We start from the raw sequence: 15,721 nt of genomic DNA, 5'->3' as shown, positions 1-15,721 counted from the left end.
TAGAAATACATTTAACATAACTGTTATATTTAAAGAGCTGCTATCGTGCTATATTAAACAAGTTTTTATATTTCACTACACTCTTAAAGATTTCAGCAGCGAAGGTGTTGCTTGTCCTGTGGAATGTTCCATCATTCCACGAACATGCAAAAGAGAAAGACATTGCCCCCAGCCATATTTGTGTAGTGGCGTAAGCTGATATTCTAACAAGAATCAGGTTTCTGAAACACAAAAACAAGAGCGTGCCACACATTTTGTTTTCAAGCCTCCAAGGCAGGTAGCTTCTAACGTTTCCACAGCCCTTGTAGAAGTTTAAAGTTCCTCTTTGTTGCCCGTATGAACGCCGAGTGAAGTATAGCCTCGACAAGTCAACCTGCTACTGAAAGAATGGAGTTAAAGTAGCAACTTTTGAAAGCAGTTAATTACGCTGATTTGAAATATAGCTCAGTAAATCTTCCAGATCGCATTTACTCTAAGCTGTCAGGGCTTCGTTTCAGTTTGTTACACCCACTTGCAGAAATGTTGACACATGCACAAGCAAAACACAGAGTTGCAAAGTTCACTTAAGTTGGGGTCAAAGGCAAGTGGAGAGGAGAGGGGAGGATTTTGGGATATAGTGAAAATTGTAGCATTAGTGAACAAACCATTTGAACAAAAGGGAAGACCTGTACACAAATGCCCAGAGGTTGAGAAATAAGCATGCTGTGATGTGTGCAAATGTCTGTTTATGTCCATGCATGCATGTGTACTTGTATGCATGTTTTGCAAGTCTGTGTGTGTGTGTGTGTGTGTGCGCGTGTGTGTGTGTGTGTGTGTGTGTGTGTCTCAACGGGCAGGTGTGTGTGTGTGTGTGATGGGTTAATTATGTGCAGTATAAGTGAATGATCTGTTGTCAAGGCTTGTTAGATGTAGGAAGGCCAGAGGCAACATGGAGGGAGAGGGGTGGGGGTGGGGAGTTAAATTCCTTCTGAATAGCGTCTGCTTTTATCTTACCTATCTATCTGTGTGTGTGTGTGTGTGTGTGTGTGTGTGTGTGTGTGTGTGATCCAGTAGCTTTGTCTGTGAGATATCATGAAAACAAAATAATAAATTACTTCTTTTTTATAGAACCTGCAATTTATCAAAAGCAGTCCTGCTTCACTTCAGGGTACAAGCTTAAAAGTTGCCTTTGTCCCCTTATTCTGTTAGATCAACCTTCTCTCTGTCTCCTTATTTATTGCCCATTTGCCTTCCTTCCCCTCTCTGCTTTCCCCCACCACCCAAAACCTTAAACTAATCCACCTCTCCACTTTTTCCTTTCCCAGGCTGTGAAGCTCTACATGCGGACAGAGTGCAAGTGCCACGGACTGTCGGGCTCGTGCACCTTGCGCACGTGCTGGAAAAAGATGCCTCATTTCCGAGAGGTAGGCGACCGCCTGCTGGAGCGCTTCAATGGTGCTTCCAAGGTGATGGGCGGCAACGATGGCAAGACCCTGATCCCTGTCGGCCAGAACATAAAGCCACCAGATAAACAGGATCTGATCTACTCTGACGAGTCGCCCGATTTCTGCCTCGCAAATCGGAAAACTGGTTCACTGGGGACAAGGGGGCGCATGTGCAACAGCACGGCCATGGACATCAGCGGCTGTGACCTGCTGTGCTGTGAGCGTGGCTACCGGGAGGAAACGGTGGTGTTAGAGGAAAACTGTCTGTGTCGTTTCCACTGGTGTTGTGTGGTCCAGTGCAAGAAATGCTTGGTTCGAAAAGAGCTTAGTCTCTGTCACTGATGAACTGATGAACTGAGGTTGACAGCAGTCAGTATGACTTGGTTAATTATAAATACTTCTCTTTGAGTTTTTTTTTTTTTGTTTTTTTTGCTTTGGCTAGTGTGAAAGAAGGATCGTTTTTGGATTTTTATGATGGTCATTTTATTTCCGTCTTTACACCAGTCACGTTGTGATAATGCCCTAAACATGTCCAGTGCAAATAGCATTTGATCCCATGTTCCGGCTGTTTGGGTAGCAGGAATTTTAACATAAGAGGTGCTGGCCAAAGGTTCAAAAGGTACCAAAAATATATGCAACCACATCAAAACCAAGGCAGGGGAGACTTAAAAAAAAGGAAAATGGAGAAATATTTCTTTCTGAACTATCCTTTTTTCTTCATCTTGTACATAAAAAAGGACCAAAAAATATGGAAAATTGTATTTTCCATCTCAATTAAAGAGGAGACTCTAGGCAGGAAGTTTTCTTAGTGTCACTTCTGCTCACAGTTCAACAGCAGAGCACCATGTTGACTGTCATTTAAACCAAAGAGTTTTTGACTTCACCTTGTGCTGATACATCTGATTTGACTACGGAATTTGCTTAACTGATGGTTACTTCCTGTTGTTAACCTGCCCAACTGCCCATTCTCACATGGTACATATACAATTTACAATAACAGCGCAAGATTCACCACTAAAAATTCTCTGCAGGCTAATATTATATTATAACAATGGGTTCAGTGCAACCTTGCAATTTTGTCCAATAACAGCAACCTTACCCAGAAATTGACAATTTAAAATAAGTTAAATCCAATCTCATTGTACAGTTGCCTTTTGGGGAAGGGGTTTAGTGAACAGTCAGTCGCATGAGCTGGCTGCTAGTCTACAAGGGCCAACTGATGATTATGGAGCCTTTTGTGCCTCCATAGGTTCTTCAGTGTTTTATATGTTATTTTGAAAAAATATTTCACTCCCTAAATGACCATTTATATAGCGCTTACTCACTATGCTGAATTTGTTAATATGTTTTTTTTTCCTCTCATGCCTCCAAAACATGAGAAATTTCTTCATTGGGATCCACAGCATAACTGCATCAAAACATCAATTGACAAACTCCCACAAACTGCATCAAACTACAATCCAAGTCTCAGTTGTCCATTCACATGATCAGTACTTCCCAAACAGCGAGCCCTTTTCAACGGGGAACTGAACTGAAACTTATTGATGCTCTCATTGAAGCCAGACTCCATTGACAAAAACAGTATTTTACTGAACATGGGAGCTGGTCTACCACTGCTTCCATCTCTTTGTGTGTTTGGGCTATTGTGTGACTTTGATGCTCTAAAGGGTTAATTGGGATTCATCAAAGACACAAAATAATGCAAACTACTGGTGAGGTAAAATGATTATTTTTGTCAGTAGAGTCTGGCTTTGAAAAAAGCATAGATTCGTTTCACTTTTAGTTAAGTACCCCCTCTGAAACGGCTGTCTGTTTGGGAAGTACTAAGCATACGTCTGGACTATATTGATCAAGACCTTTCACAGTTTTTGGATTATTTGTTAACCATTGGCATGCGAGAAAGTTGTCATCACACATTTTGCTAGAAAAAAAAAATCTTCAGATATTTATTAAATACCATTTAACATAACACAAGTTAATTCATTGATATACAAATGATCATTTGGAGGATGAAGTATTACTTTAAGTTCTTGCTATATTTCTAAAACATGCACAATCTCATTTTGATCCAAGTATTCCAGTATTCCCCAAACCTTTTCTTTAATCAGTCTGTCTCTCAGTTACAGTACCTTAACCCTCGCCTACATGTTAAAATCACAAATAAGTAAAAAAAAAATGCTGGTTTTGACTTTTTCTGCTACTGTGTCAAAAATATACAAAAAAAGAAATGATATTACATTATCATGGTTGAAGAATGCTGTCAACACCATGTTTTGCAGGTGTGGACTTGGCCTGCTAGCAAAGACTGTTATTTATATAAAGATATGATGACAAGACTACTCACTCCCATCCCTCTCAGAAGCACTTTGGATACAATGGCTGCCGTGGACTTCCTCAATAGCTTGGCAAAAAAACAGTTTTGCGGTTGTCCGTTTCTATTAAACCAAAAGAGAAACCTTTATATACAAGACATTGTTTGGTATCGAGAAAATGTATATAATGTATTTTGTTTATCTGTTATGATATACAGGGCTAATGTAAGAATGCACTTTGGATGTTAGCTTTCGTTTGATACTGTATTTGCATGTGTGTGTGTCTGTGTGTGTGTGTGTGAGAGAGAGAGAGAGAGAGAGAGAGAGAGAGAGAGAAAGTGTTGAGCATATGTTTGTGCAGGTTGGCCAGTTATCACCGTATCCTTCAGTTGACGGCACCTTTTATATATCTCGAAGTGGCTGTCTGACATTGAACTGCATTATGTTGGTTATTAAAAGCACACCTCATCTTTGACTCTCTGTCTTTGTGTGAGGCAGACAAGATCTTTCATTTGTTTCGTTTCCAGAGGAAGTATGTTTCCCATAAACCTGTCATGTCATCTCATTTACACTTACGTTTTTATTACCAGACAATGTACAGTAAGTATACTGAACTATAATAATACATTGCCTCCACTTGTTCTGTAAAGGATGTTTGTCTCTAAGTTTAGGATCTTGTCCTACCCTTACGGATCTTGTTTTGATCTCACCGTTAGTAATGTTTTTGTTTCAGGAAAGTATCATGATTCTGATCTGGCTGTAATTTTCAATATCTGCTGTATGGCGGCTTTTTACAGCACCCATATCCAGTGACCTCCTTGATTAGAGACAAGTTTTTGGACGGCTGTAATATGGGCAATATCTCCAAAGCCCTTTATATAATCATTGTGTGTGCAGCTTTGTTGACTAATGTTTCAAATATACCAGCATGATTAATGCTGGTCTATTTTCTCAATTCAATTTGGAATGCTTAATTCCAAATTGAAGTTTGCTATCATTCAGAAAACACCAGCCAACATTTGTATGTGGGCCTCATATGGATAGTAAATGGGCTGAAAAATGGGCCCTATATGGGATTGTCCATGGGTTTGATATGGCCTCATGCCAATTGCCCACATGGTTGGGTGGGCAACCATGTGGGCTCCACACGGGTTATTCTAGGGCTACCTGGGCACCAATGGGGTATGGGCATCTTATCTCGGGCCCACTTGGTAAACCAAGCCTTGTGGACAATTGGCATGAGGCCATCATAAAACCCACGGACAATCCTGATCATTAAAATAATCTTCAAAAGAAATCACTCATCCATTTCAAGTCTAAATCCATTAGTATGACCCAGTATATTGGGTCATTATTTGGATGATCACTATTACAGCAATCAAGCCGCTGAGAGTATTTCTATGAAGAGCACATGTGTATTTAATATTAGAATGAGATCAACAAAAACATTTTCACACACACTGGTTATAAAAGGGCCATGACTTATCTGGTACAACAGTAAATACATGTATATGGTAATCATGATGACATGCATTTCAGTTAGTTATTGTTGCCCAGACTTTGATTGTGATAATTGAATGCATCATGCCAATGGTAATTATCTCAAATAATGGAACAACAGTTGTCACATAATATGATGTTTTTATGATGTTTGGGCTGCTTTTACAATCTATAGCCATAATTTCTGCAACTCTCCTTTAAAGGTCTGGTGTGGAGGATTAGGGCAATATATTGGCAGAAATGGAATAAAGTATTCCTAACTATTTTTTATATTGGTTTTAATCACCTGAAACTTAGAATCATTTAAATCTATATAGGACTACCGAGTAGGTCCCATTCCACAGAGATCCCTTCTACAATATCCCAGTATAGACTACTAAAAACTGGCTCTAGATGGGGCCATTTACGTTTCTGCATTGGCCACCGTAGTTCTCCTTTACACTTGGCACACGTGCAAGTTTCTGTTGGTTGCAATCTGCAACCGCACTGCTAGATGGCACTAAATCCTACACACTAGACCTTTAATGCGAATATAAGAATGACTCAAGACAAAGTCACAATGCTGTCTTCTTTTGTGTATGTCTTCAGGTGGCGTAAACCTTAAATCAATTCAATATCTGCATAATGTTAAATTAAGCACATTCCAAGTACTCCTGGACAATATTTTAACATGATTTGGTGGAAAACAACAGAATGTAGTTGTAAGATAGCAAAAGGAAGAAGTATATAAAGAAATCATGTAATAAATCATTTCAGTGACAGCTACGCAAATCATCTTTAGCCAGCTAGGTTGCATTTGTGTAACACTTACCATATGTTTGTCATCTATTCAATGATATTTTGTCATGTTTGCTTCACATTTGGTTATGCTTGTCATTTTTGTACTCTTCAGAAATCATTTCCTATCTGGATGTTAAGTTGAATTTTCATTTAGCATAAAACTACAGTGTGTGACTCACATTCAAAACACTATTCCAATAAAAAAGTAAAACATTCATGTTTTTATTCAATGCCATTCTTTCCATGTGCAGTTTCAGACTTATATGAAACATAAGAAAATGGAATTTTGTAGAATTTTTACAAATGCATTGTTTGAACCATGTTGCAGACACACACGCTGTAAAATTTGACACATTGGTCTTACTGAAAATAATCTTGGAAATCGATTGCCTTGTAAATAAACATGGCTTTAGTCTTATTTTATGTTTCCTTTATATATAATAAAGTTTACTCAAAAATAGCTGAATTAACTGAATTTTGGGAAGTTGTTGCAAATTAAAAAAGATGTGAAATTACCTTGCTCTTCATAAGTGTTAGCAATTTCAGTACATCAAGTTAGCCGAACTTGACTACATCATGACATAGAAGATTCTGCCAATGATGAAGTAAGGACAGTTGCAAGTTCAGTTCTGTTAACGTTTAAGATTTGCAACCAGCAGAATATAGATACATAGCACAGTAAATTGATTTACTGAAGTAGCTAAAACTTAGAAAAAATTGATTTAATTAAACTTGTCCTCTTTAAGATGCAACAACCTAACAAAAATAAGTAATTATGGCTACTTTTTAAGTTCAATAGATAGATAGAAATAGAGAAATAGATTTTTTGTTTTTTAAGGCATCAGTTTCCTAGATTGTTTAGGTAAAATAAACTTTGTAGATTTTGCAGTGCATAGAATTAAATGATTGATCCCTATATTAGAATGGCGGGACAAATGAATTTGTTGAATACCTAACATTAATACATTTTTTTGTGTTACATGTAAGTGTCAATATGAACTTTAAATATGGCTTTGAGCTCAATCCCAACAAAAATATTCCACATCACACCTCTTATTTTAAAAGGACAAGGAGCACAAAGTGAAGATTTCAACTTGCCAAAATTAATAGAAACATTAAACATTTAGTCTAATTTATAACATTTTGTATTGCTTTTTCCTCCTGCAGGTCTTCCAGACATTGTGTGAGTGTATAATTTATTTTTTACAGGGACAGGGTTGAGTTAGCTTTTCACGTCAGTGATGATTTTTTCCAAACTAGATCCTTTCTGCACCTTTGCCCTTATTAGATTTTTTTTGCCACACAGCAAAAAGAGTTGTTATTTTGAGGTATTTATGCTGCAGAAATGAAAAGACAAGGAGGGGGAAAAAAAGAAAAGTGCATGGGCCTGTATTAGTTTGAGCTGTACAAGTTGATACAAGTTCATATTTTCCAGGAATTTGTTGCACGGTGGTGTAGAGTCGGGCCAGCAGTTGTGTTTAAGACATGGAGATGTAGTCTGAAGAGGAGGAAAATGACATGGAGCACTCGTCTCCTTCTATCTCCCCTGGATCCTCTCCTCACCTCTCCTCTCCTCTCCTCTCCTCTCCATTCCTTTCCTTTCCTCTCCTCTCCTCTCCTCTGTTTTGAAGCTGTGCAGGCATTTAGTGTGGCATGGGCAAAGCCAGAGAAAATAGACAAGTGAGCAGATAGATTTATTGGAGTATTGGTATAAATATGGTAGTCTGTCGACATCTGTGTGCATGTGGCTGCATGTGTCTGTATTTTTCAGTCTGTGTGTGTGTGTGTGTGTGTGTGTGTGTGTGCTTTCATCCATATGTGTGTGTCCGTTGGAGTGCGTGGCCAGGTTAGAATGGGTGTATTTTTCCATGTGTCCCTCTGAGAAAGAAATAGTGCCTTAGGAATGCAACATCGTCCCTAGAGATGAGTTTTATCTCCACCTACAATGACTGCTAAGTGCTCATACACACACAGACTTACACAAAGCATTAATGAAGGGTTGCCACTGTAAATGGATCTATAGTGTTATGCAGACAGTCATTTCCGTGGATCAGTCAGATAAATAGAGTCCTCCTGTTTCTTATCTCCAACATTGAAATCTAGGTGGTCTCCTGCTTTTATTTACCATGCATTTCCTGTAAATGTGTGTTCGCTTGCAGAAAAACGAAGAGAGCTTGAACATGGAGAGTAGAAATGAGATTATTTAACATGAGAAATGAGTGGGCCGCTATAGGGAAATGAGCGACAAGGGAGGGGAAGTTATTAATGAATAGAGGAAAAGGGAAAGGAGAAAGAAAGATAACAAGAGAGAAAGAGACACAGAAAGAGAACTTAGGGGTAACCAGACACTATAATGCTCCTCCATTTGTGTGAACTCCTCCAATTCTCCATCAATCTTGCAGTGAGACGTTGCTTACACAAAGGGCACATCTCGAGATCAACTCTGTGTGGGGTTTAATCAGATACCAGTGACTGTAATTACAGGAGTGGGAGACACACACTCACACACACAGACACGTTTTATACAGACCATGAAATGAAGCAATCTTGCTTCTTTTACAGATAAAATATGCACTAAAAGTATAATTTATCATTCTCTCAAGACAGAGACATGCACATTCTCAACATTTGCACACTTCAATACACGCACGTGCACACACACACACACACACACACACACACACACACACACACACACACGACCTCCAATTTGGCTCAGTGTGTTTGGAGGAGACAGTGATCTTTATGAGTTAATGCAGGCCCTGGAGGTGATGGCTCAGCTGCTGCCTAAGTTCCACAGGCCACCCAACTAGGCTGCTAGTTTTAAGAGATTTAATAGTTCATTTTGTGCATGACATTTGCATGTCCACCTTTTTAGGCACAGCTTGCCTTGGAGACTTACAGGGATAGTTTTTTTTTTTGAAGTGGGGTATCGACTACTTATTCATAGTCAGTATATTACATAAAGTAGATGTCAGTCGGCGTACCCCCAGTTTGGAGAAGCAGGTTGAAGTCCGACAAGCAATCTACTGTTGTGGAGGAGTCAGCAACAAAATGTATTTTAGCCACCGAAAATAATTCCCTCCTAAAAATATCAATGTCTATTAAGTGCACGCTTTATTAATATTAATATTAATATTAATATTTAGTAGTTTTAACTGCTTTACATTAATGTTAAGAAGTGAAAATTAAGCCGTTATATCGCTCTCTTTAAAGCCAGATGCCAATGAAAAAACTGCCTCTTTTAGTTAGTTTGTGTTATTGTATGACTTTAATGTCTGTGAGGGTTAGTTCAGATTCACCACATTTGGTGACTTTGACAGGTGCATATATGGGTAACTGAAGCCACTAAAGGCTACCCTGTTGAAGCAGGTTGTCTAACATAAAGGTAGAGAAAATAGTCACAATATACCATACACCTAAACTAATAGTGATTTCTTTTTAGGTGGGACTTTTTTTAGGTGGCTTAAATACATTTTGTTGCTGACCCCATTTGTAGCAGTGCGTTGCTTCTGTGTTGGCCTCCTTATCCAAACTGGGGCCATGCCACCTAACATTTACTGTACATAATACATTAGGACTGAGTACCCCATACAACCCTATTAAGAAAATCCAAACTATTCCTTTAAATTAACTATACAACAGAACAGATCAGGAGATTCACTTTGTGCACAGGGTTGTTTCCTAAACATGAGTTGAGACAAGCCAGATAAATTGCTGTGCAGATAAAGCTCAGTGAGAGTAGTTTCATTTTAAAATGTATTTTGGCAAAATCACGCCCCTCCTAAAGAAATACACTAGAAAACTAGTGCTTTTCTTGAGGAACCTGTCATCATTGCAACATCCTGAAACAACAACTTGCTGCCTTGAGAAATACTCTTTGACCCCCATCATTGTCGTGGGTGGATAAACATTGAGATGACCTCGCAATACTCATCTCTTCCACCCACCTAAATCTCCCCGCATCTGTCCCACATCTCCCTTTCTTGCACTTCGTCACGTCATCCTTGCAATTGTGTAATTTATCAAACTCCGTAACTGTCTCCCCCCCTTCTCTTTGTTATCTTGGGTTGTGAAAACATGGCCGCCACAGGTTAGTGGGAGACAGAGCCAGCGGGGGGTTGGGGAGGGCTGCTGTCCATTGTGGCTGCTTTGGCTCAGTGTCTGTTCCTGTGTGAAGACAGGGCAGGTTTCTTTCTCTTCAGGACAGAGACAATAAACATGGTTGTTTGTGCAACAACAGTCATGGAATGCCTTGAAAGGAAGCGGAGAATCAGCCTGCTAGTGTTTGCAAATGTGTATGGGCAACATGCGTTTTGCGTACAAAGCATCTGTTGAAGCATCTGGGGAAGAGAACCAGAAATAATTTTGCAGCACAACACACACAGGCATGGGGACATTCTTATAAAACACCCTTAACCATTATCTAGTCAGACTGAAATTTAATGACATAAGACTCATTCATTCATTAAGCGAAACTGCTTATTCCGATGAGAGTTGAGTTGACAGTGGTTGAGAGACGGGGTACATCCTGGACAGGGACCTATCACAGAGCTGACACACAGAGACAGATACCCATTCATGCTATTTAGAGTCTCCAATTAACCTTACTTGCATGGATTTGGACTATCAGAGGAAGCCCAAGAACCCAGCACAGGGAGAACATGCAGACTCCACACAGAAGGGCTTCCCCACCCGGAACCCTCTTGCTGTGAGGTGACATTGCTAAAATTACATGACTGTGCTGACATGAGATTCAACTTAACAATATCAGAAAAAACTTGCAACTTGACTTGGACCTTAACACCAGTGACTCATGACTTCACTTGGACTTTTGCCTTTTTAATTGAAAATACTTGATACCTTCCATAAAGCCCACATAATAAAAAGTATTTTATTTAAAAAGTGTTCCATGATTCAGTTTATTTCCTTTCAATTCCATGAATTAACTAAAACACTATTCATTCTCAGCAAGTTCAGACTGAATTCCCCAGATCCACATTGTTTGAACCAATCTGATTGCATCCTAGCAAGCTGAAGAAGATCAGTGATGATTTAACGTTATGTTACTGAGCAGCAATTGGGGAAAAAAAAAAGACCAAGATAGTTTTTTTGTTTCATAAAAGATAATTTTCTTTACACACAAATATGATGGTCAACAAAAAATAAATGACACTATGCAAATTTTGCAGGACAAAAAATATTAGTTCTTAACTTCTTTGAACAAATAAATACACATTATAGGACTAGGACTTGGGACTTGACCCAGGACTTGCTGTTTTGCAATGACTTGGTCCCACCTCTGCCCTCAAGCTCTGTGACATGTGAGCTGCTACAATGTGATGAGGCCCATTACTGTAACATACTGTATATGCTATCCTACAAGATTATTGCACTAGTACAATAACACAGGGTTAAGCAATGTTCACAGAATTAGCTTACCACCGCTAGTCATTTTGGGTCGTGAACACAAGATGGCGTCCTTGCAAAAGAAAGTTGATATACTCAATTACTACACCTTTGTCCTACTGGGGTCGACAGACTGCACTGAGAGGACTGATGGTAATGATAATCATGTTAAAAGCAGTAATTAGTAAGTAAATTAAAATCAAGAGAAATACACTGTACTTAAATAATATTACCAAAAGAGGATATAAATCTAGTATAAATGATTTAAACTTGCAGAGCTTTGTAAACCCAGCTATTCTTCATGTGGCTATCAACCCAGCTTTTTAGCCTATGTAACCATTATGTGTACTTGTGTTTGTGTTTGTACATGGACATTAGTTTTTATGTGTGCAAGAAAGAGAGAGAGAGAGATTTTTATTGACATTTTTAGCTTAGTCACCCATATAATTATCCAACTGTTCTTTATATGGCAACCTTGCTCTAAAGCAACGATAAGGGTTTGTAAAACAGTTGTGGGCCGGCTGTGCCTGCTACCTTGCATACCTCCCTAGTTGAACTACACACACACACACACACACACACACACAAAATCCAGTAGCATGTGCACACTCTCTCACACAAACACACAAACAACAACATTTTAAGACCACAATAGCATGCAAACATGTTGTAATCATTCCCAATTCGAAATATCCAAGGGTAAGTGAGGCAGGATGAAAAGCAAGCAGTTCTGATACCACTAAACAAAAAGACTAAGGAACTGTATGTATAGGTGTGCATGTGCACAAATCTAAACATATATTTGCATCTTTAAAAGAATCTTTAAGTTTTTCAGAATAGTATCATTAACTTGTCTTTCCCCTGCCTCTGTTAAGTAACACAGTTACAGAGACAGGTTCTTGACTTCTAAGATTGGTCTGTTGGTAGTTTTATCACTGTTTAAGTGTCCTTTTTGACCGTTATAAAAGGGGGTCTATTCTTCAAATTTTTTAAGATCACACTCATATATTGAGTTTTTTAAAAAGCATTTTTGCATGTTTTTAATATTAAAAAACACTTTCTTTTCCTTACACCTTGAAAAACTCAATTTTAGCACTTGTCTCTTAAAGTCCCCCCTCCAGAAAAAGCCCAGTCTGCGCTGATTGGTCAGCGTTTCTGGGTATTCCACTTCTGAGTTTCACTAAACCTTCATTGTAGTTGGTAGAATGACTGTTACAGAGTATAGTGGCACAAACATAACCAAGAAAAGCCTCAAATCACAGCCAGACATGTGCCAGCAGGAATATGATCCAAAATCCGTGCAAAACTACTAACAACATCTGCAATCAGAAATACATGTTTCACTGATGATAGCGTGTAGCTACATGTAGTGGTGTATTTTTTTCGCTGAAGAATAACTTTAACAGAGTACAGAGCACTTTTGACCGTGTTAAATAAACTTCTAGATCAAAATCACACCTTGACATGTTCCAGTAAGAATATGATCCAAAATTGGGGCAAAATTATTATCCGCAACCAACATTACATGATTCACTGATGTTAACATGTAGCAAAATGTAGCAGTGTAGGCCTACTTGCAGCTGGGAAATGACTGTAAGAGAGCAAAGAAGCACTTTCACCGCAAAAAAATCACCAATAAAAGCTTTGAAACCAAAATTTTCTCATTTTAACATTTTCCAGCAGGAATATGATCCAAAATTGTGGAGAAAACATCTTCTACCAACATTGCATTTTTCCCTGATGTTAGCATGTAGCTACATGTAGCACACTACATTGTGTAAACATGTACACTAGTGTGCCTGGAGCAGATTATCATATAAAGAAATCCATCACAAGCTAAAGACAGTTTAAAAGTAGAAAAAGACACTTGGAAACACAATGTTCAGAACATTGTGCAGCCTACGGTTTTTGCTCACAGGGAATACTTTTATATACATTTACCTCATTATTTGAAACTTTAACAATGTTTAATACACATTCGACATTGTAACAATATATTTATGACAGGAAATGACATAATCGTCACATATATCCTTAGACCCATCAGGACACCTCATAAAAGTGCTATTGAATGAGATGTTGAACGCTTACTTGCATTCAGTGACAGAAATGGTGATTAGTGAAGAAATTGTGAAATAAACACAAGGGTGTATGTAGCTACATGAACAGATGACTTACTTTATGATGCAAACTTTGATAAAACAGTTTTTTAAAAATTGTATTTCTTTTGTCTTTCCAATGCCCCTCATAAAGTTTGAGGGACAAATAAGTGGATTAACAGAAGTAAAATAATTCCAAGCAACTGTGACCCTATCAAAAGTCCATTCTGTTTTTAAAATGAACAATTATTATAGTACCTTTAGTTGACCTGAGAATGTAAAATATGACTCTTTCACTTTCTCCCTTTCCCAAAAAATACAACCCAAGAAATATTTTCTTTTCCATTCACAGAGGGGGAAAAAAAGTTTAGCATCCCACGTTGGTGCCTGTTTTGTTAAAGGATCCTCGGCAAAGTTTTACCTCCCCTCAGGCATGTGTTCTCTGTACATTCTGTGAATCGTCAGGATCATCCAAAATAAAGCCAGTTCTCATAACCCCAGGATATTTTCATTCCCGGCAGTGACGGGTTAATTGATTAGAACCACACTGGGGTCTTGGCATGAGGATTGCAACACAGATACAATACATTACAGTACGAAACAGCTCTGTGACTGCTTTAATAACATGCATGTGTTACAAGCACTGGAAGGTACAACAAACATTCGATCTACAGCATAACGTAGCAGGAGTGGGTTTGTAGATTAGTAAAATAAAGTGGTGGATTTTACATTCGCATTGTAAATGAGAGAATATTAAATGTCAATCATAATATAGAAATTCTGAGCCCTGCTTATTTACCTGGAAATGATATCTCTGTTGTGCTATAAGATGATGTCAAACAGTGTCATAATGTTGCTTTTGTCAAACTGAATTCCAACGAAGAAAGAAAAAGGAAAAAGGAGAGCAACAAGAGTACGTTTTGTTTTTTGACTTTCTCTTTTTTAAACACTTCAATCACAGCTGCCATCGATCTGGAATACTGATTGTCTAACTGGCAGCCCTGTCATTTGTCTCAGTTCCCTCTGGTGTAATTGCACAGCTGTCCCTTCCTTTCCACTGTTTATCCTGCCCTGCCCGCTCTCCACATTTCACGCAAAATCACAAAACATGTGTCCCTGCATGCAAAAACATACAAACACCCATGCATATTGACAGCCTGTTGCGCCCACTCTCTTTTTCTTCCCTCTTTCTCTGTCTCCTACGCTCGCACAAACACACACACACGGAGCCAAGAATTTGCTTGTTAGAAGTTTGTTACTAGAGTCGAGCCTTGTAATTGACTAACCTCTGCTCCGCCGCGCTCTCCTCTGCTTTGCTCATTTTCGTCAGCTCGGTGCAAAACTCTCCAAGAAACATGAACTTCGCTTGAACTCCCCTCTCAGAGAGACACAGAAAGCGAGGGTGTGACAAACATAACTTCTGTCAGTTAATATACTGCACGCTGCACCGTCACAGTGTTATTGGTCCATGGGCTGAGAAAGAGTCAAGTAAAGAAAGGCCAAGAAAGAGAGAAGATTAGGGATTTTACAAAATAGCCACAAGCTGTCTTTAAATTACTATAAGTTGTAATTATTTCTGACCTATCATAAATTCTATCAGAGTAAACTACCTACTACTTAATTTAGGATGTATGAGATCCCAGGGTGACAGTAACAGTGGTTTGGGCTGCATTAAATAGTGAAAGTAACCATGACACCCGCTCTGCTATTTCTGTAACAATGAAGTCAATCTTGAAAGGTTCAAGGCAGTAAAGGAGGGGGGGCACTGCAAACTAATGAAAGCTTATTACTGTACTGTGTAAAATGCACCAAAGTCAAGACACAATTGGAAAAAGGGCAGTAATATAGTACATCACCATTTATGTATCACCTTTGAGTTTATAAGTGTCACAGAGGTAATCAGACAAAAGTAACTATGGTTTTCAACTTAGCACGAAAAGCAGCCATGCTGTTAAACTTTCTGGTCAAAAATGTATAACCAAGAGAAAACAAACTGTTGGAAAACAGTTTTGAACCAATTTAATGCAGTAGTTTGATATTTTGAAGGATAATGCTTATCTCTTTCTTGCTCAGAGTCATATGACAAAATTGATACCACTCTCAAAGAAAGCCGTAATAAAATTTAAGTTGGTCAGTTAAATAAAAATCCACCCTATGTGTAATTGTTATGAATGTTTAAATTAGTTATTGAGACCAA

General features: G+C 38.5%; 1 protein-coding gene across 1 annotated transcript in view; it reads left to right on the top strand.

Moving 5' to 3' along the window:
* Positions 1-6,231, top strand: part of wnt6b (wingless-type MMTV integration site family, member 6b) — a 32,082-nt gene extending 25,851 nt beyond the window's left edge. Inside the window, exon 4 of the mRNA XM_042494854.2 lies at positions 1,305-6,231. Within this exon, the coding sequence (XP_042350788.1) occupies positions 1,305-1,766 (462 nt within the window). The 3' untranslated portion in view covers positions 1,767-6,231. The remainder of the gene's footprint in view (positions 1-1,304) is intronic.
* Positions 6,232-15,721: the final 9,490 nt, after the last annotated feature.

The sequence above is a fragment of the Plectropomus leopardus genome, chromosome 10 (assembly GCF_026936395.1).
Source record: "Plectropomus leopardus strain MGB_pleo_1.0 chromosome 10, ASM2693639v1, whole genome shotgun sequence".
NCBI classification, from domain to species: Eukaryota; Metazoa; Chordata; class Actinopteri; order Perciformes; family Serranidae; genus Plectropomus; species Plectropomus leopardus.
This window is presented reverse-complemented; position numbering and strand designations above follow the sequence as displayed.